Raw genomic sequence first — 27,498 nt, forward strand, 5'->3', positions numbered from 1 at the left:
ACTAAAGAAGATCTCAGCTGTTACATGTATGAAAATGTTTGTCCTGTCTTTATATATTGCCAGTCTTAATCTGGGTAACCATTTGTTCTACTTTCCAAAAAACAGCCTCCTATTTGGAAAGCTCTCCATTCCATGTTCCGTTCAAAGATCAAGAGTCATTAGAATGGAAAGCAGCAGAAGCTGTGCAGCTGCCCATCAGTAGGACCTAGACAGCAGATCCAAGAAGCACACAGTTCACTTGGGGAAAGTCTTCTCTGATGCACTCAAATGTACTATATTCCTACTCAAATGATACTAATTCATTCTAAATTCACACCTAAACTCATATAAAGTATATCTCAATAACATGCCCTTGGGGTTTTGGTGATGCATACGTGGCAACTGTAATTTTCCTTAATACTTTCCCAATATTGTCCAAATCTTTCAATAAATTTAATCAGAATTATACATTTTTATAATAAATCATTTCTTTGAGTATTATTCATTAGGGCTACATAAACATCCATATCTGAGGGGCTAAGTGTGATACAGAGTGTGCACTGGTGTGCATATAGCATCTGTTCAGGAATACTTTAAAGCAACTGCATCTTTTCCAGGACTTGAACATCAGCTGCTGAGGGTAGTCATGCAAATCCAAGAGAAGACGCAGCAGGTTTAAGGGGTTCCTGAAAAGTGCGGAATGTGTGCCCACACACATGGCAAGTCATACTTTGATCTCTGAATCTATCACTCTATTTTTCATCAGTGAATTTACAAAGACCGCTACTTCACAAAAGTATATTTTCAAAAAATGCTATATAGTGATTGCCTTGCAGCTTTACCTTGCTAATATCATAAAACAGTAAATATTATTTATCATAAAATCGCATTATCTCTATAATTTTATTAAAAAAATTAATCATGTTTGTTATGATAAAATGTTGGTACAGATGGATGATGCAATTTGGTATCAGATGCTAGTAATTATTTATATTTTCCCATTTTTTAAGATACTAAACCAAAGTGTTGTTCTTCGGTTTTTAAATAGTAAGTCTGCTGTTTTTCATTCTTATTACCCTCATTATTTCAGGAGAATAGGTAAGATAAATTGCTCAGTAAGTAAGCCTTTATTACACAGCCAAAGCTCTACAAACAAAAAAATTCTCAAAAGATTGCAGCATGAGAATATTTAATCATATTTGTACTTTTATGTTTTAATTGTTGTCTGGTTTCAGGTCCACTAATCTCCCCTTTTCCTTCAATTTTCTGTTCAAAAGCAGTCTTTTCCCTGCAGCTGTTTATCCCTGATAAATAAAGCTAAAATAGGTGCAACTGTATATTACCAACATTGTCCTTGTGACACCTCTATCTATTTTTACCCAAAATTAGCTCAGTTACCATATGGCTGACCAAAATATCAGCACATTAAAGCAGGACAGAAAAACAAAAGCTTGTGGGATTACTTGAGACTCCTGCTTTCTGAGCTATGACACAATTGTCTACCTTGTTAAAAGCAAACACTGAAAAGGAAAGGAAGATGGAATGGAATGGAATGGTATGGAACGGAATGGAACGGAACGGAATATCATATCTTCAAAGGCCCCGTGTGGCATAATAGCATGTGTCCGTGCATGCTAGAATGATAGAGATGCTCTTATGTCACCTGGTCTAGGGATATCACCTTTAGGCATTACATCCATGATGAAATTCCTTTTTTTCCCACTTATTTTATGATCCAACAAATTATCATGTGACCTTTACAGGTAGTATTATATCTGGCCAAAGCTGAAAGCTCATGGCAGAATTAATTTTGAATTAGACCTCATTTTATTTAATTCTTAGATTTGTTAATATTGCCCAACTCCAGAAAGAATCTGGGCAGCTTACAATATGTGCAATTCGTAAGTTAAAAAGGCAACCTAAAAGCCACAACGCAGCACAGCTTGCTCAATATTTCTCCCATATACAAAGCAAATCTGCTACAGAGGAGAAACCATGTAATAACAATGAGCAATATCATCCCTTCTTTGCCATGACTCTACTGTATTTATTAAAAAAGGAATACAGAGAATAACTCACACTTTGTGTCACCATTCTCCTGTCTGCCCAGGATAATCTTAGGGACATTACAGTACAGTGAACAAGCATAATCTCCTTGCACATAGCTGACTCAAAGAAATGCTGTTGTACAGGAAAGCTGTTCACTCCAAACACCTGACATTCTCCACAGTCTTCTTAAACCTGATAATCACCTTCATACCAATATGGCTGAATTTTGTCATTTAACTTCAGCCAAGCTTGGTGAGCCAGAGATGACCTTGGAGAAACAGTTGCCAAAGTATGGTTTAAGTCTGGGAAACAAAGAAGGCATTAAAAAGAAACTCAGGCTCACTCCGCCATAACTCCCTGGGGTATGAGAGAAGGGAAAATGCAGTCAGGCTTTCAAGATTTCATTACTGTGGCCTAGATCAATAAAGTAGAATTTCAGCATTTTTGTGGAATCTGTTCCCTAACTGGGTCTACCTCAAAGGGCTGACATAAAGGACTGACTGCCATAGTAAGTACGAAAAGCCAGAATAATAAAAAGAGTCAAAACTTTAAGAATGTATAATAGGCAAACTAATTCTGAACAAAGGAAAAATGAATAAAATCAAGCTAAACCTAGAACCATTATAAAAGTGCCTTATTTAAAATATTCTAAATAATGAATAAAACAAGAAAATATCAGTGCATAAGAGAAGTGAATCTACAAATCCTTTGCCAAAAACAAAAAGCATACTTGTAAAAAGCTATTACTATTTTTTTTAAAAAAGCTATTACAAAGGAGGTTAGGAGAAAGAAAGAAAAAAAAAGTCCGAAGAAGAAAACAGTTATTGGTAACATTTTGGAGGAACGAACTTCTTCCTAATCTTATATGCCATCACACAAAATGTTGCCACATTATACATATTAGTGCAGTTCTTCTCAGACAATAGGAGGGATATGTAGAAATGCCTGGGATGACCTGGGAAGTCCACTAACAGTGGTATGATATAGGTACTGTACTTTGTACACGGCTATAACATTTACAAGCAAGTAACATGTGCCAAGTCGTTTCTACCCCTCCATCCCCACAGGGGCACAATATTTTTATATCTCCCCTTTAGCACCACTGAAGGAAGGGCACTGCACTTTGCCAAGATAAAAGCTTTTTTATGCCCTGAGTAAACCAATTTTGTGGGGTATGAGGCAGGTTTTAGAAGGTATCTTATGCATTGGTCCACAGGCAATTTAGGACCAATGCTTATATCAGTGTGGCATTCCACATCTATAATACACTGTTTAACGAGCAACACTGCCTGATCATAGCCCTTTTTTAGTACTTCTTGTGTAGAAAAATCATATGCCTGTAATTTGCTTACAAGGGAGCTCATAGAGTAAGACCTATAGTTATCTGGCAGCATCAAGGGGGTAAGGCACTCCGGTAAAAAGACAAGTTTCAACCAGCAGGCGAATATTAAGAGCCAGACTCTGACCTCTATCTTTATCATACTTGATTCAAGAAGTAAGGACGCATTAGAGACCCAGCAAGGCAGGAGGGCCAAGCTGGCAAATGATCCAAGCTGTGCTCCATAGTTTGCTGAGCCAAAGACCTGGCTTCAAATAATTTAAGGGTCATTGGAAAGCAACAGTCCAGTACTAGGCAACTGCCAGAATTTCATGCAAAGATTTACAGCTGCATCTGATGATTCTGCTAGGAGAGCAATGGCAAATTAAGAGGTTCACAAGCTAAAACAAACTCAATGTAGAGTTCATGAGTACCCTTCCTGTGGCCTCTTCAGAATCCAGTGCCAGAGACCCCATGCAAATAGCAGCAGTCAAGAGATCCTTATCTCCAGGAGCAAAACAGAGAAGGAGAGAACTCAGTTTATGTTCTTACTTTACCTTCAGACATCTAGCCAGATCTTGCACTATTTAGGTTTGTGTTCCTGAATCAGCTGTGAAATGCCACACCTCCGGAACTACAGGCTACACAGTGGGCAAGTGCCTCACTCCAAAACTGTGGCTCTGGGAAACTTCACAGGCTCTCCTTAAGAGCTCAGCAGCATTTTCTAGGTTTTGCTAATTTCTGTTGAACGTTCATTTCTAATTTTGCAGGCGGCATAAGACTTCTGTTTCAACTCCTAAAGAAAGGATGTAAGTTCATAAGATCTACTCAAAAGCAAGCAGCATTCCAGGACATCCAGACCCTCCCTGCCAATTTGGGGTGCAAACCAACACTTCAGACATTGTAGTCAGATCTGTTCTCTTCCAGGCAAAGAAGGAGGCGGGGCGGAGGATCTCCTGCTGTGGGCATTTTATTCCAAGCTCATTCTACCAGATGAAGGGAACTATGACATTTTCAATAAAGAACTGTTTGCAGTAAAGACACCAGTAATGGCCCAGCCAGTATAGGTACATACAGATGACAAGAATTTGGAACTTCTGCAGAAAATTCAATCTCTCATACCGCAGCCAATGAGGTAGACACAACATTTCTCCCATTTCAGTTTTTCTGTCACCTATATTCCTGACTCATAGAAGAGTTTTCCAGATGCCCTCTTATGTAAACCTGAATAGGACTTTCTCTATCCATCTCCCCCCACTACAATACTGCAGCTGAGCAACTTTACTTCTTCCCAAGGGTCAGACCCTCCTGAAAGACTAGAGGCAGCGAGACAGGCTGTAGATCTGCTAGATCAGATTAGAGTGCAACAGCAATTGGATGTGTATGCTAGGGCTCAGATGGATGACCTCCAGGGAGCCCCACAAACTGATTTGTCACCTTTTACTTCAGATGATGGGCAGCTGTTCCACAGTGGCTGTTTATAGATTCCTTTTCCTTTAGGAAGAAGTACTGCCACTTCTTAGAAATAGATGTTTACATTTAGAGATTTGGTTTCACTGATATCTTATTTCCATTTATGTAGAGCTAATGTTAAGCAAGAAGTCCTTGGTAGATGGAATAAGAACTCCACAGCTGGGCAGACTAATGTCAAGAGGTTCATCCTGACAGGTGGCAGATTATCATAACTAACTGGGGAATCTTTAGGAGAAGGAGATTATTAATGGGATTTAAATGATCACCCCTTCCCACTGAAATCCCATGCATGCATGCATGCATACATACATACATGCATACATACATACATACTTCTCGTCTTCCTTCCCCCCTGAAACACTGCCAGCTAAGATGCTGACACACTTTCTTGACCTGAGAAGCCCCTTCCAAATCCAGCACTGAACATGCTTATTTGTATGTTCATATGCAAAGTACAAAACGTAATTCGCCCAATAGATGAAAAGACCATTCCAAGTGTTCCTAGGATGCAACATCTGTCTTTATATTTGGAACTACAGAAATTCTCCACCAAGTATTTTTAAGGAATCAAACTGGTCTTGTCCTGTATCGGACAAAACTGAGATCACTGCTCACCTAAAGTCATACTGTGGTTTCTTTGTGGTTTACTATGATATGCAGTTCCCCACTGTGTTTTGGGATGGTATATGCATTATGCTCAGCAAAAACAATTGGCATTTATGCTTTAGTGCAATATGTGCCCCAGAGGGACCTTCCTTCATCTTTACCTTAAGCTCCCAAAACTGTCTAAAGAATTGCTGGATGCTTGTAAACATTCAAGGTTAACTGCAATGTGTTATATTCATGTCATAACTATCCCAATTTCAGCTGAACTTGAATTTGCCTCTAAATATACATTAAAGCTACTAAGAGATTTAAATTAAACATAATTACAGGTGAACAGACTGGATGTACTTGCTATTTCCAAATAAACATAGTAACTCCAGTTAAGCCAGATGGTATCTAAACAACTCATGGTAGAGATGGAAAAAAGGGCAGAAGCAAAATTGCTTCCAGAAATCTGCAACAAATTATATAGGGAAAAATCTCAAAGAAAGCTCTCTCAATCATGCCTTTACCATTTATAACTCAAAGAGTGTCAACATCCAATGTTTTAAATAAAACTGGAGGACAGATGTGGTATGGGCCCAATTATTTAGCCTGAGCTGAAATGACACACCTACAGTCAAAACCAGAAATACTGGAACAAGGATAACTGTTTTGGCATTTGGCCTTTGTACACCACCACATTGAAGTTGAAAGGAAACACACCCACATGGGAGCGAAGTCAGGACTTTCAGCTGTAATTCAAGGGGTCTGACAAAAGTGGGGCACTAACCATTCAGGAAGTACAGCCAGTGGCATACACACACACCCATTGTTGGTGGCTCATAAGTAATGGAATAAACCAACATCATGACAAATGTAAGAATCGGCTTTAATACCTGGATGAAAATCCTTTGCAGTCAATGACTGCCTGAAGTCTGGAACCTATGGACATGACCAAATGCTGAGTTTCCTCCCTTAAGATGCTTTGCCAGGCCTTTACTGCAGTTGCCTTCAGCTGCTGCTTGTTTGTGGGTCTTTCTGCCTTCAGTCTTGTCTTCAGTAAGTGAAAAGCATGCTCTGTTGGGTTGAGATCAGGTGACTGACTTGGCCATTGAAGAACATCCCACTTCTTTGCCTTGAGAAACTCTTGGGTAACTTTTGCTGTATGTTTTGGGTCATTATCCATCTGCAATATGAAACAGTGTCCTATTAGTTTGGCAGCATTTGGCTGAATCTGAGCAGAAAGTATAGCCCTATATACTTCAGAATTCATCCTGCTGCTTTTATCAGCAGTCAGGTCATCAATAAACATGAGTGACCCAGTTCCATTGGCAGCCATACATGCCCATGCCATAACCCTGCCTCCACCATGTTTGACAGATGATGTGGTATGCTTTGGATCATGAGCTCTTCCTTTCCTTCTCCATACTTTTCTCTTCCGATCATTCTGGTGCAAGTTAATCTTGGATTCATCAGTTCAAAGAATCTCATTCCAGAACTGGGCAGGCTTTGTTAGGTGTTTGCTGGCAAAGTCTAATCTGACCTTTCTGTTCTTGAGCATTACCAGTGGTTTGCACCTTGTTGTAAAGCCTCTGTTTTTACATTCATAAAGCCATCTCTTGACTGTAGATGTTGACAATGACATGCCTACCTCCTCAAGAACATTCTTGACCTGGCTAGATGTTGTGAAAGGGTTCCTCTTCACCATGAGCAGAATTCTGCAGTCATCCACTTTAGTTGTCTTCCATGATCTTCCAGGCCTTTTGCTGTTGCTGAGCTTGCCAGTTAATTCCTTCTTTTTCAGGATGTTCCAAACTGTTGTATTGGCCACTCCCAATGTTTTTGCTATCTCTCTGATGGGTTTATTTTGTTTTCTCAGCCTAATGATGGCTCCTTCACTCGCATGGACACCTCTTTGGATCTCATGTTGAGAGTTCCAGTGAACAGCTACCAGATGCAAATATAACACTCAGAACCACCTCCAGGCCTTTTATCTGCTTGATTGGTCATGGAGTACCCAGGAAACAGCCCACACCTGGCCATGCAGCTGCTTGTCAGCCATTCGTTCCATTGCTTATAAGACACCAACAATGGGTGTGTGTGTATGCCACTGGCTGTACTTCCTGAATGGTTAGTGCCCCACTTTTGTCAAACCCCTTGAATTACAGCTGAAAGTCCTGACTTCGCTCCCATCTGGGTGTGTTTCCTTTCAACTTCAATGTGGTGGTGTACAGAGGCCAAATGCCAAAACAGTTATCCTTGTTCCAATATTTCTGGTCCTGACTGTACTGTAGTTTCCTATTCTTTTCACCAAACCCATACCTCACTCCCTTTCCTTGGAGTAAAGGAAAATAGTCTATCTAGGTTTTTGCCTGTATTCACTTGAGGGAAATGCATCCAGGTCAGGGATGAGATGCCATGTCATCAGATTGCACATACACACCCATCTGTTCCTAATTCACTATATTGGTTCATATTATTTTGTTTATGTGCCATTATTACCCCACATTTTACCACACTGTGTTACCACTCCATTATGAATCTTTAGAGCCTACGTAATGCCAGATAATGTCACTTATGGAAATCACTGCCAACCATACACACTTCGGAGGAGCAACTAACTGCCACAGCTTCAAGACAATGAGCTACAGCTCCTGTGGAGACCAAGATTTTTCACAGAGATGGAAATCAAAGGCATATGATAACCTCAGCAGTCATGAGGCCAGTAATTTGATAGAGGTAGACCATTCCGAAGAGTTAACATCCTACTGAAATATAAACATGGCAAAAATTCAGCATAGTCCTATTTATATTCTGTTTAAAATGTGTTTTTACCATGTCTGCCTTTCCTTCTGCCATGATGAAGATAGCAAACAGAAATAAATAAATATGAAATTATAATTATTTTATAAAATGACACAGTACCTGAAACACTGGAGCAGAGAAATAATGGTATGATTGTAGAAAATATTAAAGGCATGAAGGTAGATGGAAGCATGCTTTGCCTCTGGCTTCCTACTTACCCAGATTGACTTTTTTCACTCATTATCATATATTCAAGCTCCAAAACTAGGTTTACAAAAGGTGGACTGGGAAGAAAAGGGCAGACAGAGGAAAAGGTTAAGCTACCCCTATTGGGCTTTACTATCATTTTCTTCCTGATTCACCAAAATGCAGCAGCAGACCAAAATTTCAAATTAAACATAAGGACAGTGGGGTGTGGGAATGACCATCCTTACAGGGTTGGAGAATGACCTCTAATATTTGTGGAAGATGACACAATAAGAGTCAATATAATGTAGTGGTTGTGGCGGGGGTTCTTGTGTTGAGGAGTATGCCCCCTGAGCAACATAGAAAAGGATCAAACTTTTTTTTTTTTTAAGCTAAACAGGTTTGTGCAAGTAAAGTGGGAGTACTGTTAAAACTCATTCACATTTTACTTGGGCAAACTCACAAATCCTGTAGTGAGTTCTGAGAGAGAGATTTAAGCCTGTAAATCCAATCAGATATTAGAATCATCTTGACTGGTAAATGGGGTTCCACCAGCTGATGATTTTCAGCATGGGGTGTAGTAGTATTTCCATAATTTTCAGATTATGGAATATTTTAATCCAATATTTTAAATTTCTAGCCTTCTAAAATGGAAAAGGTTTTGTGGGGTTCTAAGAGAAAAGCTAAAAATTAGCAATCTATGTATAAGAGTTGATAAAAATAAGCTTAAGTCAAGAAAGTATACTGAAAGTTACATATACTTAGTAGTATATATTTTTCTTATTCACTTAACCCCAACTAATGGGGTTATTAATGAGAAGGGTCACACAAATCCATCTACCGTGGGAGGGACAGCATTTGATAATTCCTGGATTAAGGTGTTGGATTTGGACCAGGAAGACACAGGTTCAAATCCCCACAGACCTCGAAGTTCAGTAGATGATTGGGCTAATCCATTTCTCTCATCCCAATTTACTTCATCAGATTGTAGATGTGGATATAATAATAGGCAAAAGCCCTGTGTAAGCCACCCTGAGCTCCCATGGAAAAGGCAGGCTATAAATAAATAATGAATTTTACCCTTGAGTATAGACAGACAACCCCCTCTTTTAATAAGGCTATCTCAGCCCTCAAAGAACAATAACTACAAAAGCAACAAAGAATGAGCTTGAAGGAACATTTTTTTTATTCTAGTTCTAAGATCTGGGTTTATTGCCTACAAACCCAAAGAAATCCAAAGCCTGATTCCCACAGTCTCGTCCCACTCGGATGGAACACTGAGCAGACAGACTCACAGAGTTCAAGAGAATTGACAGTCTCCAAGTCAAAGCCCCCCAAAAAAGACAGGATTTTTATTCAGGAATGTATCCATTTTATTACATTTATCTTCAAAATGGATGAGCTGTTATAAATGTACCTTCCAAATTACAAAACATTTAAACATAGAAATGCTCAAGCATCTTAGGGGAGCATTTACTCGAGCGTGATTTGAGCAGCTGGACACGATGGTTAAATATGGAAGGTTTAACCAAGTTCCTTTTGACGAATGTACTTGTATTTACAGAGCTCCAGAGATAGAGGACATAGCACATATATTATTTGAATGTCAACTTTGTAAGAAAGAGAAAGATCAATATCTTGGACTGCAAATTAGATGAACGGCCTATTGGGAGCCTTACGTTAAAACAACATATTTCATGTACGGTCAGAACCCCCAAATTACATATAATACAGCCCTTTATCTGAACAAAACAGTACAGCTGAGAACTGCATATATGGATCTGACTGGAGTAAATTGTAGGAGTGACATGGAAATACGATTAGAATTTTCTTTTAGTTATGCTTTTTACTTTATTTTGTAATGGATGGTCTTCTTATTGTTCTTTATTTTATATTTTATATTCTGATATGGCGTAATGGCTAATCAACAAATTATTGGTCACACAGTCAGCCAGATGTTTAGACTGGATTTGGCATTTTTATCCACCTATCGAGTCCTTCCCAAGGAACTGGGATAGGCAGATGTGGTTGTTTGATGGTGTTAATGGTATCGTCGCAGGATGTAGCTAGTCAATAAATTATTATCAACATCATTATCATTTATATTTATATTTATCTGCCTGCCTGAAACCAACTGGACTCTAGGCAGCTAGAATTTACATATTAAAAACAGGGTACAAAAATTAGAATAAAAAATAAAAATAGGAATAAGAAGCTAAAAAATTATAGAATTCTAAAAAAATGGCCCCTTCACATAGCCCCTCCTGGAAGGTGGGTCCCTTAGCAGACAAGTCCTAATTATCTGGATAGGACAGGCAGAAACTACTGGGGAAAGGCCATGAGATACCCAGGCCCCAAGCCATCCAGGGTTTAATGGGTAATGAGTAGCACCTTGAATTGCACCGGGAAATCTACTTGTAACCGGTGCAGCTCACCTATCATGAATGATCATTAAGCATGCATGCCGTTGTATTTTGGACCAGCTGAAGTTTCTGAGTGGTCTTCATGGGCAGCCCCATGTAGAGTCATCTAATCAAGAGATGACAAGAACCTGAGTCACCATATTTGGTGCAGCTGGCACATCAAACCGAAGCTGCACAAAAGCCCTTGTGACCACAGGTTCCACCTGCTCTTGGAGCAGGAGATGTGAGTCCAGGAGGGCTCCTGGATTGCGAGACTGCTCTTCCCAGGGGAGCACGGCCCCATCAAGAGCCAAAGATGATGCAATCCTGGAATCAGTCAACCTCTCTGAATCAACAGTCACTCCATCTTGTTTTATTTGAATCAGATGACCTCTCCCAATTTCATGTAGCTGTTGAACAGGGTAGGGGAAAGGGCCGAACCCTGAGGCACTTCATAAAAAAGAACCTAGGGATCTATCCTCTCTCCTGCCCCCACTCTCTGGACATGCCAGCTCAGTTCAAGACATATTTATTTAAAAATAAGACCTGCTTTTCTGCTGAGATAACTATCAAGATAACGACCAACATACTTTTTTTTAAATTACAGTTTATATACAAAAAGCAGATGTTAAAAACCTAATGCAGAAAAACAGGAGCGTTTGAATGTTAGCTTGCTCTGCATATAACATTTATTTGTAAGCCTGGTATAAAATCCCAAAAGGTAGATAGAAATTATTGTCTCCATATCGCAGGTCAAACAGTGAAACGGAACGTATCACAGAAAAGGCCCCGTTGGTGTGCTCCCTAAACAAACATACCTATATATCTATATATAGATACATATCATAATAAGGTGGTATAAATAAGGTATACTTCATCAGATTTCCAGAATGAATATCATTCCCAGAACTGCAAGCAATTGAGCTATTGTACAAATCTGAGAAGAACAGGAAGAAAGAAAGGAAAGTCTATTCTCAATTTTCTATTGCTTTCCTTCTCTGTAGAAGTGAAATTAGGGTTGTTACGAATGTGCACTGGGTATTTGTGTCTGCGTGACAGCAGGACCCTGCCCTTTCTGCCCCCCCAACTGTTCATATCGAGCAGGATCCAGTCCTTCCCCTAAACCTCAAGAAGAGCATAGGTCCAGTAATCTCACCAAGACAACCAGAACAGGGTTGTTACCTTCCTGAACTTCCTGATGCGAAGTGTGACCAATAAGTCACAGCCTGAGTTTCAAGCAATATTTTATTTTTTATTCATTTATTTTTAGGATGTATCCTGCCTTTCCATTAAGGCAGCTAACAATAAACAGAAAGCGTAATCATGGAAAATCTCATGAAAGCAGTTGAACTCATATTAAGCTATTGAAACTGAAAAGGCCTATCGTCATAGGAAGAATGCCTTGCCTCCTTTTCTAAAAGCAGAAAGACTGAGGGCTGAACAGATGTCCTGAGGCAAGGAAGCACATTTCACAACTCGGGAGCAACATAACAGAAGCTCCCCTCCCCAGGTTCCCAACAAATGAGAGCAGCTTTAAGAGGAACTTGACGCCCAGGCAGGTTCATATTGTGACAGGCAGTTTCTCAGATAGTCCCCAAACTCTTTAGACCTTAAAACTCAAAACAACACATTAGGGTTTCATCCTTGGAAAATCACTGGCAAATAAAGTAATGCAGGTCTTTCAGCAGAAGCATAATAGGCTCTTGCTTTCATACACCAGCTAATAGCCTGACCACCACATTTTGCACATAGAAAGTGACTTTTTAACACCAGTTCTGTGTTTAACTCAGTACTGCCTGCTCCAATTAGTAACAGCTCTCCTGTGTCTTAGCGACACCTGCTATCCAAGATGCTGGAAACCAAACCCAGGATCTTTTAAATACAAACTTATGTTCAAACACAATTGGAATATGGACCCTTTCCATTTCAAAGTGCCCCTTGCTTTTCATTAACAAATGTATTCCTGGAGCAGGCATGAATCACTCACACATACAGGGCAAGCAGAGAGGGAAGAGCACTTTAAGTGTTTCTGCTTTTGGGCCAATTTGCCATTGGATTCTGGATAAGAAATTATCTTGCTCCTACAAAGATAATAGCTAGGAAATTAATGTAACTGTTAATTATAGGCATGAATTTGCAAACAAAACTCCCAGGGTGTTATAGTAAATTTGATTGTTTGCAAAACAATGTGGTCAGTTAAATAATTCTGCAAATATTTAATCATCTTTTTTAACATGTACAAATATTTCAGTTCATTAATCATTTGATTTTCTGATTTTTGTAGTGACATTTTAACTAAAAATACAGATACAGCTGTTTTTGTTGAGTGTTTGAGAACACATAGGCATTTAATAATTACAACTCAGGTATTTCAGTTTTTCTCATCTGTACTGTAACCTTCCTTGCTGAGAAATGCCTTTCCCATAATTAACTAGAAATAGAATTATAATAGAGGTTCTACACATTACTTAACAGAACAGCATATTTTCAAGCAAGGCATTCTCCTCTGAAACAGCCTTCAACAATGTTTACTCAGAAATTAGTGCATTCAGTAAAGATCCCTCCCAACATTAATAAAAAACTTCTGGCATACAAATTGAGCCAGTTTATTGTGTCCTACTGAGTATGATCAGGGATTATTGACAAGTAGCCTATTAACTGCTCCTTGAATAGGTTCTCTTAATTGCCCCTTAATCTCACTTCCTATTAAGAAGGTCTTTAATCACAGATCAACCTTTTCATTTTCATTTCCTTTTCATTTTACACAGCAAACATAACACAATGTCATTATAGAAAATGATAAAATAAGGGAACAGAAGCTCAATAAAGGGAACAACCCACATTGAAAAAGTGGAAGAGAACACATAGAAATCAAATAATTTACGAACAACATAATTTGATTCTCCATAAAGGTAAGTGAACAAAAGATAGGAATTTGTACAAAAAGCAGCTCTCAGAAAAGCAGTTGTGGGGCTGTTCTACAAAGGCAAAGAAACAACTGAGAACCTGACAAATCAGAAACAAAAGCTAAAAGAAACAACCAGCATTGAGCGACAATGTCTGTGGCTTTTCTCAAATACCATTCTCATTTTTCTGTGAGCTAGTACTAGAAGGGAGCATGGGTTTATTGAAGAGAGTTAGGTTGTAAGTATATTAAATATTTGTATTTCAAAGATGTCCCTATGTACAAATAGGCCTTTTATACGCTATCAGAAATATTTTGAAAAATTTCAATGGGAATGTATCTCAAGAGTCACTGAGGGTCAGGTGGCATATAAATTCAATAAATTATTATTATTCAACTCTTTCTTTCAACGTCCATGTTCATGCTACATTTTGCAATGATAATAAAAACAAAGAGCACCTGAAAATCTGGTAAACGTTTTTCATGGTCTAATATATACTGCATGTAAAGTCTACAAAAATTCTATAAGCCTCATGCTCTTGAGTATGAACTGAAAGGGACTTACCATCATTCATCTTAAAATACATACAAAACCTGCATGATTAGAAATATTAAAAGGACTATAAATATAAGAGCAATATTTTGCAGCTGCTGAACTTCACAGGCTGCCAAGTCAAGAAAAAAAATTCCATCCTACCTGGTTCAGTGCAATTTTTTAGATAGAGATGTTTTATTTCTTCTGGGTTATCAGTGACATTATCCTCAGTTTCTTGCAGTAGTCTTCTTCCCATCCATTTGTCACTAGTCTCCAAATCAAAGTTCAGAGAATCATAAACTATCAAGAAAAAAAGAACCAAGTCAATATCATACTTGAATAAGCATTGTATCTGAATGCTATGTTGTGCTATACCTTTTGTAGTTACAGGTATCAGGATCAAATCCAGCAAGGAGAAGGTCATAAAGGAATTAACAGGCTTCCCACTTGTATTTCTACAGTAACCTTACACTTCCTTGTTCTTAATCTCTGAATCCTACCATTGCAAAGCTAAGATCCCCACTGTATGCATATTAGTTGAGGGTTACACTGAAAATATAAACTGAAGGGAAAGAGCTGGGAGCTCTCAGGGTATTATTTCATCTAGCACCATTACCAGCAATATTTATCCAATTTTGCAATGTTCTTAGTCACTGCCTCAAACCAGTCAACCACTGTCTCACCTTAGTCAATGTCTTAAAGTAGTTCAAACATGATCTGAAAGAACTAGTACCTAGAGAAATCTCTGTTGACTGAAAGAACTAGTACCTAGAGAAATCCCTAGGCAGTGCTGGCTGGGGATGATGGTAAAGGAACCCATCATATCTGAAGGCAACAAATTGGGGAATGTTAGCAACCTGGGCTTAATATAGAGGAAGTTCTCCCATCTCCCAGGTAGGGTAAGCTACTTCTAAAGTCACACACAAAGTTGGAGAGAAAAGGAAATTAAGAACACTTAGGTCAATGAAACCAGAAAGTGCTTTGTGTTGCAGGAAACACACTCACACACACACACACACAAATGTGGCGAAGAAAAACAAGAGAAATAATTAAACGAATTGCCAGAATTAACACGAAGAACTTCTAGGAAGGAAAGATGTTAAACAGCAAGAAATGTGGGAAAATCAACCCTATTTTGAAATGAACCAGATCATCCAGCCTAACACTGTCTCTTCTGACTCTCAATGGCTTCTTCATCTCTGGCCAGGCTTCAGTTTTAGTTCTACCACCAGGAAACGCCAAGGCTGGAACTTCAAGCCTTCTGTATACAAAGCAGGTGCTTTGTTATTCAGCAGCATGGCTCCTCCTCGTAAAAACCACATGGGAATCGCTTTGCTGTTAGTGTTAACTGAGCTTGGAAATGCAAATATTTAAACAAAATAGCCATAGAAACATACAAAAGTAAAGGGCATTAAAAGGCTTCCAGAGGCAACTGATTTTTGGAAGCACAAATGCTGCATAAACTAGCCAAGACATTTTTATGCTCTTTTTAAAAATGTTTATGGATGCCTGCAATAAGAGTATTTTTAAGTCTTCATGTGCCTGAGATGTAACTAACTAGATACGCATTGTGGTGATTTGTTAGAGGCATTGTTATTGATGCACTGCCCTTCTTTCCCACTTTACTTTAGAGGAGACAATAGTGAGCAAAACTCTGGTTTTCCATTTCAATTCAAACACATGGCACCTGTCCAAGAGTTTTTTTTTCTTTTTTTGGCAAGTGCTACTGAGTCCTGGAAACTTGCATGTTGCTCTGATTAAGCATGGAGTGCATGTTCATGTGCCAGTAACATTTGGCAGGCTACAAGCAGCGTGGTGCTCATTGTACGCTATGCAGTCTAAGGCTGAACCTCTTTCAAGAGTAAGCAGAGTTTTATGCCAGGTTTCCATTACAAGTTTCACTCCTTCTTGCCTCAAGTTAAATGCATTATGGTTCTTTCTTCCCCATATATCTCCTTTTCCATTCAGTTTTCCCATGCAGACTCTGGGAAAAAGAAGAATTAGTGGCAAAATTGCTGGATAATCTAGCAACGCAGGTTCTACTGCCTTAAACAAGTAAAAAGATAAAACCTCCTTAATTCATGTTGAACCCCAGGTTATTTCATGGACAAATCCTTGTAAAAAAGAAAAAAGAGACAAAAGGCATAAAATGTTTTAAAGCAAAGCATGAAATTCTAACCACATAGAATAATTTTAGTCAATCTTCTCAAAAGCCAGTTGATAAGCAGAACACAAACACGCGCCATCAGTCCAAAATTGTAAATCCAGGGTGGCACTTTCATTCCATGCAAAGAATAATCTTTAATCACGTTGTAATCTTTACCCCATGCTATCCTTCCCAAAACTATATCAACAAAATTACTGATATTAAACCAAAATGGAACAATAGTGCAACAAGTCTTTACTGTATCATACAAGTAAGTGTCCCATCACTCTTTTTAAACTTTCTCTGTCCAATAAACATGAAAAAATATATTTTGTCAAATTAGTCTCATCTAAGGTCATAACAAACACACTGAATATTATTTACAGCCTTGAAACATTAATTTCTTACTATGCAATGCAATGGTAATGCAACTCTTTATCCCAAAGTTCTTGCAAATAACTGATAATTGATCTTAAACAATTTTAAAAAATGCCCTCAATCTGGAATCTTTGAGTCCATATATGTACACACATATATAAACATACCTTAGTCTTATTCAGTTTTTCATTGTTAATTAAGGATTAAAATGAGAAGTCTGAGTTTAAAAGAGGGTAGTTATAATATCAGTTAGCTGTCTTCTAACTGGAAAGCTTGGCTTCAATTCTGTCTTTGCAGTCGGTACTCTGAGTGGCCTTAGGTAATGTCCATGATAAACTATTTAAAAAGTTTAAGCCCTAGCTTCAGTTATGCCTTGATCTGACGGGTGCAAAACAGAAGTCCATCTAGCACAACTTTCCATTTCACTGTACTGCACAAGGGCAGAAAAGCAGAATATTTGCCCAGTTTATTTATTGACTGATTTGATTTGATTTGATTTGTATGGCCACCCATCTCCTCATCATCACCTAAGTGACTCCAGGTAGCTTACCAACAGACAAACAAAAAAGTTAAAAACTAATACAGAAACATGTAAAACATCAGAAACCACTTATGAAACAAAAGTAATCATGGTCAGCGGCCAAAGTTCATCCTTGCATCAACTTCAACAAAGCCAGTGTAAAAGCTCCCCACCATTGCTGGAGCCCCAAGCATGGTGACAGTTGTTATAGATGCAAAAGCACTTTCAGGAAAATGCACAGCAAAACTAAATTACAATGACCTAATTACAGTGTTTGTTCATCTTCAACCACTGAACTCTCCAGATACTTTTATATACCAACAATGTTGCCATTTTCCCTAATACAGGTAGTCCCCGGGTTACGACCATTCATTCAGGGACCATTCAAAGTTACAGTGGCACTGAACAAAAGGCACTTACGACTGGTCCTTGGAGTTCCGGAAGTCACACTGAGCCACAGTCACATGATCATGATTTCCAACATTCCCTGCCAGCCTCCTACAAGCAAAGTCAATGGGGAAGCCAGCAGGAAGTCGGAAGTTGCAATCATGTGAGGTCCTTACTTAACAATCCGTGTGGTGCTCGCTTAACAATGGCAACCAGGACTGCTGGAATTGCTATCGCTAAGCGACATAGTCACGTAATGCTATGCTTTATGATTGCATCACTTAGCAACGGCAATTCCAGTCCCAACTGTTGTTGTAACCCACGGACCACCTGTAGCAATTCATGTGGCTGAGTGTCAAGCTGGAAATGAAACAGAAACACCCCAAATGACTTTCATGTATTCCAGAGACTGTAAGATATTTAGAAGAATGTAAATTAGTAAATTGAATGAAATTATTTAATACAAACATCACCTCCCAAACACATTCCAAGAATATATGGAATACTGATGTGTTAATTGGAAAAGGAAGGAAGCTGGATATGGGTGGGAAGGGAGATAAGATTAATTTGAATGTTAAATTCAGTAAATCCTCAAATACTTAGCAAACATTTGGACTCTCAAAACAAGGAACTGGCATATGGATCAGCCTCTCAGAGTTCCTCTCCAGACAAGGAGAGGACCTGGGATCACCCACACACACTCCAGACAGAAGCTCCCCATGAGGAGACTGTAAGACAGCGGTCTCTGGTGGGTTTAGAGCTCTGGGAGCCAAGGGATCACCATCCTTGCCCAAGCCACGATTAGGAGTCTTCAAAAGGACACTGGGTTCGCATACTTCCTCTCTTAATTACCTCTTGAAATCACTTAACTGCTTTTTGGATATTAAGAATCTTCAGAAAGGCAAGTTTCATTACACTGGGTGTGATGGAATGTATCTACAAAGAGGAGGGTGATGTGAGAGATCAAGGGTATCTGGATGGAGGAGGTGCATTCCAGGAAGGGAAAGGAGACAAAAGACCACAGTCTTCAGGGGGAGTGTGGGAAGCGAAAGAGGTTCAGGATAGCCACTCCCTAGAATCTCCCAGGGTATGTCCACAAGTTGCAGTAGTATAGATTTAGTCTGGCAAGATTCTGTCTATAAGGTGTAAGCAAATAAAGGAACTTTACTCAATTGGACAGTTTTACTGTTGTTCTTGGGCTGGGCCTGACACTGGGTAAGTTTCCTTCAACCCTTAGCAAAAGAAGTTTTAGCAACTTTAAGGACTTAAAAAAATATTATTTTGGAATAAACAGCAAAAGGGTGATTAGAATGTTGATTTTGGAAAGTTATAAATGGACTAAGGAGCCAGATGGACTTGAAATAAGATTTTGAAATTAAGTATAAGAAACCTTCCTGTGGGAAAATGCTGCTGATTAGAAAAAATATATAATAAAATGGGACTTTGAAGACTGGACACTAGAGGAAACCAGAAAGAACTAAAGATTAGAATTAAAGGAGAAGAGACCCACTAATACAGAGTGAAGCAAAATACTCTAACTTTGGGAGAATTCAAGGATATTTGGAAACAATGCACTCATAAATTAATTTTAAGATTGTCTGCTATTATAACAATGGATTTAAAAGAGGTTATAGAAGAGGAACAGGTTTTATTGGACAAAATAAAGACTGAGGCTGATTCTAATGTGGACTTTAAAAAGACAGTTTACAAGAGTGATATGGAAAAAGATAATACATGGATTTAAAAATGAAGCTGGCTAATGTCTTAATACTTAAAAGGGATATACAAATAACAAACCAGAAGAGTGACTTGGAAAGCTTTCTTATTTTGGATTTACCAAAGAGACGTGTTAAAGTTTTGAAGGAGCTTTTGAGAACAGACAAAGAGAAAATGAAAAGAAATCAAGTTCTGGGACACTATTTAAAGGAAATAAAGATCAGGATTATTAAAAGCAAAAGCAAAGACTATAAAGTTGGTTTATTTGATCAAGATTAAAATATGTGTTGTTCCTGGTAACTTTTAATGGACTTTTGCTGATTAGGACTGAATGCTGAGCCTTTAAAGATTTGTTTATAGATAAGAGATGAGAAGAAGAGATTTTATGTTGCATTTTTAGAGAAAATGATAAGTTATTGTGTTAAAAGGGAAGGAAATCAAGTTGGTTTATTTGACTGAGGTTAAAATGCATATGTTGTTATTTCTCATAACTCTTAATGGACCTTTGCTGATTAGGACTGAAAGACAAGGCTTTAAAGATTTGTTTATAGATAAGAGATGGGATATGGGAAGAAGAGTTTTTTTCTGGTAGTAGCAGAGAAGGTGATAAATTACTGAAATTGTACTTGTGATGATGAGGGAACTCATTTCTTTATATATTTTTTTCTTTTTTATTAGATTTTTTTTCTCTCTCTGCACTTTATTTTTTATTCTTTACATTTTTCTTAGTTTATATTAGTTTTTTATGTTTGTATCTTTAAACTTTAATAAAATTATTATAAAAATACTTAGCAAACATTTGATATCTATTTTTTCAAATTCAATTAAGAAAATAATGTACATTTCATTTTAATATTTTATCTTTGTCAGTTAAGATCTTAGTTGACAGTTCTGTGTTCTGCATAAAATCCTATGTAATAATCTCTGATTGAGAACTAGCATGCAACTTGAGTTCATCTTTGGTTACATTTGCTGAGTAATGGTATATAATGCGTGACAATTAGTATTTGGCAACTCAGAGTCTATGAGATGCCTACCCAGTGCAAAGCAAAGAGTCACATAACTATCAAAACTGAACAACTCAAGCCAGCTCCCCTCCTCTCTTCTGCCACAACCACACTCCCCATTTCTTCTGCTCTACTGAGATGGGAAAGGACAAGATAGAAGAAGAAGAAGAAAAGAAATGGGTGGATTGGGTTTGGGGAGTGTTTTGCTTTCCATATCTTCTGCAGCATGGGGATCAGCATGCAGGAAGGAGAAGGAAATAATTAAAAATAAAAGCAAGGATTGTATGTAGAGAATAAAAGTGAGGAGTATTTACTGTGATCAGTCAAGGATTTCTTCCTCACCTATTTGGCCATCTGACACTGAACACCAAATAACCCAGCAGTAAACTTGGTGATCACTCCTCCATGGATAGAAAGGAAAAAGCAATTCCTACACAGATGAAGGAGATCTTATTTTGTTCCTTAGTTTACAAAAAGAGATGTTTCATATCTCTACCAACTTCAATAATGTCAATTTGAGGATGCTGGGATGATTATTTATGAAAATAGGGGTTTCTCTTCATAGGCCTCCTATTCCCATTTCCCTCGTTAATTTGTTAAAACACACGGTCAAAGACACACCTGAAATGTGACTATTTGTAGTCACATTTACAATGTACCACCTGAATTTCAGTGGTACAATCATTCAAATGGGTGCTGGGAGCCTTGTACAAGTGGTAGGTGCCAGGTTCTTCACCCTTGTGGTACAGGATGGCAGAGGACCTATATATCTTCTCTCAGTGCAAAATCCAATGTGACATCACTCACATTTCTAAACTAGTATTGGTAAGGTGTTATTCCTCAGCTCAATTACATGCTAAGGAATTGCAATGCCCTCTTAAAAGTCCTCCCTCCTCTTAAGAGAGAAAGATGTGAAAATAATTAGATCTAGTTGGCTTTGCTCACTCTGGCTCTTGATCTACTTAGTAGTGGCCACTCTTTGCCGTAGTAACCCCAAAAGGCACCATCCGCCGTTGCCTGCGCAGCAGGTTTTACTCCATCACACCGTAGGAACCACTGTGTAGTCTTTAAGCAGGAATGGACAAAGATGCTGTTGAATTGCAGTTGCCATCATTCATCTCCTCTGGCCATGCTGGCTAGAACCAATGGCAGTTGGGAGGCCACATTTTTCCTATCCATGTTGTAAAAGATTAGAGCTTTTCTGAATTTAAATCAGATTTTACTGAGAAAGGTGCCAACAAATAATTCTTCCATTATACCTTTACCTTCACTTATCATATTATTTCCCAGATAACTTTTTCTCAGCAAACTGGACTCTAAAACTGGGAGCCTGTCTCAAGCATAGAAACAGCTGGTTACCTGCATATATAAGAATTACAGTCTGAGATTTTTGTGTCAAACAAGCAAGAAAAACAACAAACTTTCAGTTTAGGAATGGCCTAAGAAATGTGCAAGGAGTATGTACAACTCTTGGATTTGGATCACTTAAGAAGAATCCTGCTGGAAGACAAGTGTATAATTAGGTTGAAGAATTCAGATCGTGTCTTTTTTGTACAGGTCTGGACTTGCTCCTTAAAGTGGAGTCAACAGATTACTCAGAAGATACGAAGCCCTCCCCCCCCCACACACACACTTTTTCCAAACATGTCCTTAGGGAGTTCACATGCCAAGATAAGAATTCCAAAGTGGCAGCAGAACAAACGATTTTATCAAGGTATTGTCGAAGGCTTTTTATCAAGCTTGATTTTATCAAGCTTAATCTGAATCAGAATTTGTCAGGGAAGAAGTACGTCCAGAATGATTTTAAAATACTGTAATAATGGAGAAGGAGCCTCTGAAAAATATGTAAAGTGTTTTTGGTGAAATATTAAATAATCATATTGCAAAGATATATCAGTGAGTAGAAACCAGAGCTGGCTTCTATGTCAAAAGCAAGTTTTAGTGTGCTGCCAACTCTATTTTTAAAAAGGACATTACTGCAGTGTAAAGAATTTCCCTTCAGGATTCCATCTAGTTACACCTTTTCTTAGAATACTCAGTTCCACTCACCCTCCTAGTTCTTCATTTACTGTCCTTCTCCAATGAAAAGTCAGGTGGCATGATGGTACCCACTGAGGATATGGCAATCCCTTAGATGATTTTCCAAAACACCCAGAGATATACTGTACATCAGAAAATATTGCAGATTCCTCTAGCCTGCCCAGCTCTCTCCTTTATGCAATTAGAAGTGCCCTTTGACCACAAAAATACAGCATATGAAACATGCTATTCCACTGTTGGGAGGTTAAGCTAAGAGAAGGTTCTTCTCTCTTTCTTCATTACTAACAGTTCCTGTTTCTCTAAGCTTTGTTAAGCTTTCAGCATAGCCTTATCTGAAGTCCAACTCACATATTACATTCAGTGTATCATTTGGCAATACATGGTGATTTTTTCAACTTTAAGTAACAGCTGCATAGGAGTAAGGATACAATCAGGATTGAAAGCATGGTGTGTATAAAGTGTTTTGAAACTTTTAGCCCTTTCCTCATGCAGCTGTTCAGATTAACATCTTCTTTTTAAAGTTTCTATTAGGCATTCATCACTGTGGAGGGACTGGCTGCAACTTCAAATGATGTTGCACACATTTCTCTTAGATGGGAACTGAGCCAAAACATTCTGCAGTGTGAATAGCAAAAGAGAATCAGTATGAGCTTGAAACTTCTTGGAAAAATTCTAATGACAAGGAACAAGTCATTCCTTAGAAATATTACAAGAGTAAGCTGTCTATTCAAGTTTGCACTCATATCCCATCTGTTCTACTTCTTTTTAAGAAGCTTGAGGTGCCAGTAAGTGCATCAAACGTAGGCACTGTTGTGAGTTATTCAGCATTTGAGAATCTGCAAAAACTGCTGTGCTGTTTTATTTTTTTGAATAAAAGCCAGGATGGAGTGGAAGGAGAGGAGAAGAGTGGAACTGGGTTACAGGCAGGACTTTCTTCCAGCCTCAGCAAGTGGCAGCATGTAGCTGACTTTGTCTAAGCTTGGAAGTTAAGCAGGGTCAGTCCTGGTTGGTACTTATTTATTTATTATTAAACTTGTATGCCATCCAGAGTTGTTGGGAGTCAAACAGCATACAAGTTTAATGGATGGATGGATGGATGGATGGATGGATGGATGGATGGATGGATGGATGGATAGATGGATAATAGATAGACAGGCAGACAGGCAGACAGGCAGATAGACAAAAGATAGAACACTACTAGAATAACCTGGAGCTACCCCTACTACCCGGGGATAAAACAAGATCCTGGGAGAAGGCAATGGCAAGTCACTTCCAAGAGTCAAGCTGAGCTCAACAAAGACTTTTTCTCAGCAAGCAGCATCACTGTATGGATGACACCATCTGGAACATGAGACCAGAGCTAAGCAATAGTAAGTATTAGGAAGGATGCATCTACAGTATGCACACCAGAAATCTCACTTGTCTTGAAGGAGACAACAATAATTCCTTTGCTTCGAATCACAGGAAATCATTCAGCAACCGTTTTCCAAAAACAGTGCTTTGAAAATCCTTTGCATTCAACAAATTGGGATCTATACAAAAGAAGATACTGAACGCTCAGTGCAATGCATGGTTTATTCTGAATGCCATTCAAAATGAACCAAACTAAAATATTTGTCATAAGTGAAAATTAGCTGTTTTATAAAACATAAACAGCTGTTGTTTTATCAAATATAAACAATAATTATGAAACATAAACAGCAGTCTTCTTGGATGGGCAGGTTTCTTGACAAAAGATATCTCTACACTGTCTCCATTTTCTACATTGTTTGCAGTTTTCATCAACATTATCCATTGGGGGTGGGGAAGGAATAACAATTAATTGTTTTTCTTTTTTTACTGAAGACTCCCTTTGCATAAACTGCCTGAACTTATCTATCTGAACGCTGACTGGATTTCTCCCCAAATAAGGATAAGTAATCTGTAAATATCATCTAATTCTTTCTAAAACTAATCAAGTTATGGACACTTTTCTTTTTAAATCATATTTTTTCAGGTACTGGGAATCCTCAGAACTGTTTAGTATGCCACTACATTGTGTACATAGTGTTGAAAAGTAAAAATGTTGAACCTACTTGTGTCTTCCCACACACATCCACAGTAGCTATGAATCTTGTTTGGGTTAAGATTAATTTGAAGCCAGTAGCCTCTGTTCTGGTCTCAGTTGAAGTGGCCTATTTTCCAAAGTCCTGAGTCAGGATTGAACAAAGCCTTGTGGTCAGTGCACACCCTTACTTTCCTATACTTCCCTCCCATAAAGAAAGAGGCTTTCTAAAAGTCAGCATATAAACCCAATGCTCTTAAGCTGGTGGAAAGACTCCTTTGTATCAAAAACCACTATGGAGGGACATGATCTTCTGTATTACAAAATTTCCTATTTTTAGGAAATGTGCATAAGAGAGAAAGAACTATCCTTGTTAGCATATGACAGTTAAAAGATTGGCCAGTCAAAAGTACAGAGGAATTATTTGTTAAATATGGAGCTGGAGAAGTGTTGTAGATTTCAACAGTAGCCTTTCCTGTGTTGGCAGGATCCCTGGCTTCCCCTGACAACCAGCTAAACTCTCCAAAAATTGTGGGAGAATACTTACAGTAACCTAAGTAGCCATCGCCAAAGGCACACACTTCAAGGCACATTTGCTCTTCCATTTCTCCAGCACTCCTTACTTTGAAAAGAATAGTCAAGATAACAGTTCTCTTTGATACTTGCAGCCATCAGAATAACATCAGGAATACCTGATTCATCATAAAGCAAAAGCAGCCCCTGTAATTGACTCTCTTCTGCGTGTTGCATTTATAAAATCATTTAGTTATGTATCTCATGGGTTGTTATTTTGGAGAGGAGAGTGTAATGTGAAATATTATCATGTAGTATTTCAGTCATAGGAGTTACGATGTGTCATTTTCACAGTATGGATATTTATATCAAACTCAAGACAGGCTGAAATGTCTTTCTGTAGAGATGTACCCTAAGGACAAGCTTTTGTTTAAACATTTGGAAAACAGCTTATTTGAATCAGATTAAGTTGGAGACTACCGTATTTTTCCGACTATAAGACGATACTTTTTTCTAAAATCCTTACCCTAAAAACTGAAGGGCGTCTTATTTAAGGAAGTCAGCCAAGAATCGCACGGTTCCAAACTGCCCATACTTTGTTTCTGCAGAGAGGCTTCCTCCTATTGCTAGCCTCCAATCACGAGTGAAATAGCTTGTCTCCCAAACAGACTTCCTCCAGTCACGAGCCTGATGTAACTGACGTCAGCTGATGCTGAACAAACCAATTAGAGGAAGGCTGATTGCAGAGACAAGTTATCTGCAGTTTCACTCGTGCTTGAATGTAATCAGTTAAGCAAAAGAGCCTGGAAATAGAGCTGCAGAGAGACGGTTTGGACCTCCTCCCACCGAGTGTATCAGGTCAATGTTAACTAATTACTAAATAAAAATGTGTTCTGCACTATCTTTAAAATACTGATTTTTTAATTTTGGGCTGGAAAAGTGGGGGTCATCTTGTACATGGGGGCGTCTTATTGTCGGAAAAATACGGTATTTCCTCTATATGTCCGAGTTCTATGAAAACAACAGACATTGCAGTGGTGCCCTATGGTATGAAATTTGCCTGCCTCCTGCCTGCCTATACGTGAACTCTACATTAGATTTATGAATCTCAGCATTCTTCTAGCATACAGAGCACTTCCTCCAAATGTTGCTCTATGACAAACTTGCGTGGTAGTGTGGGTTGATAGCTAGTGACTGGCCCAAAGTCATCCAGTGGGTGTTCAAGATTTAAGGTGCAATTGAATCCCAGCCCTAAGCCACTATGCTACTGAAGAATAGATATAGTGTCTTTTATTCTTGACACCATCAAAGTTGAATTCAGGGTAAGAAGGGAACTACAAAGGATCACTTTCCTCACCACTCCTTCAAGTTGCACCAATGAAATATAACCTGTATATTGCTCAATTTACTATAGAATAGGAAAGGAAAGTATTGGCTAAGGATTGGGAAGATTTTGGAAGAAGGAACTTTAACTGGAAAGCTGTTATGACAGAAGAGGCCATAATAAGATTGACCCTGAAAGAATGCAAATATGTCTTTCAGATTGTGGACCAACTTCCATCTTTGAGAGAATGGGGTTGGTTAATAGTTACAGAAAAAGGATCTGAAACGTCATTCAGCCTGAATTTCTAAAAGGCATCTTACTGTAGACAAACTAATTCAAAGAACACAGAAAATACGAATCTCATGAAAGATGAAGGATGGGTGTGTACAGCCAACTATCAAGTCAGAGAAAAATGGAAATTGCTTCCCCCATCCTACCCTGTGGCTGGTGGACAATTAGCAAAATGAAATAAATCTACAAGCTACTTATTCAAATTAAAACATAATTTACAGAAATCCAAAAGGAGAAGGAAAAGGAGATATCATAAAAGTTTTCTCTAATGATTTCTGACAGTATTTTTTGAGCCTTCCATTGTGAGCATGAGGAAAATCTCTTTGCAGGAGGAGATGGAAGATTCAAAGTTCAAGTTCAAATATTCAGATGTGAAAGAGGTCCCATAAATCCCAGGACTCCTAGGGTTTAAAAGGATATGAGACAAATGAAGAACAGAAGCGTATCAATAGCTAGCATATGATAATGAAACAAACTCATATTACTGAAGGACAGATATCTTGAATGGAGCAAATGGTAGTGGCAGAAAACAGTGAGAAACTTCCATCAAGATTATGACAAAAAACACTTAAATATGAATTCTTGTTAGAGGACTTTAAATTATGGTACGCTTTCAATCTTTAATTAGTTCCTTTTGGCTGGAAAGTCAGGTGCCAGCCCTGCAGCTGCAGTAGGCGAAGCTGCAGCCAATAAAAAGTTCCTAATTGTTTCATGGGATTAAACAGGCAATAATTGTAAGCAAAGCAGAAGGTCACCTAGCATAACACCTAATATGGTGAGACAGCCCAATCTGAATTAGGATTTAGCTGAATCCTGTGAACATCCCTAGGATTTTCAATGAGCATTTTGATTTCTCTGTATCTGATAAATGGCTGTGACTGGGTGAACCAAC

The 27,498-nt window shown here is 38.4% G+C and overlaps 1 protein-coding gene across 2 annotated transcripts in view; it reads right to left on the minus strand.

Annotated features, from left to right (window-relative positions):
* SLC24A3 (solute carrier family 24 member 3) overlaps nt 1-27,498 on the minus strand; it is a 199,601-nt gene that overhangs the window by 149,632 nt on the left and 22,471 nt on the right. For both annotated transcript variants that reach the window (XM_088131436.1, XM_088131435.1), the window contains exon 2: nt 14,403-14,540. In XM_088131436.1, coding sequence (XP_087987562.1) covers nt 14,403-14,540 — 138 coding nt within the window. The remainder of the gene's footprint in view (nt 1-14,402; nt 14,541-27,498) is intronic.

Source organism: Python bivittatus, unplaced genomic scaffold (assembly GCF_059951505.1).
Source record: "Python bivittatus isolate LINGU-HERP-01145 unplaced genomic scaffold, Pbiv_v1 ctg000960_np1212, whole genome shotgun sequence".
Classification (NCBI taxonomy): Eukaryota; Metazoa; Chordata; class Lepidosauria; order Squamata; family Pythonidae; genus Python; species Python bivittatus.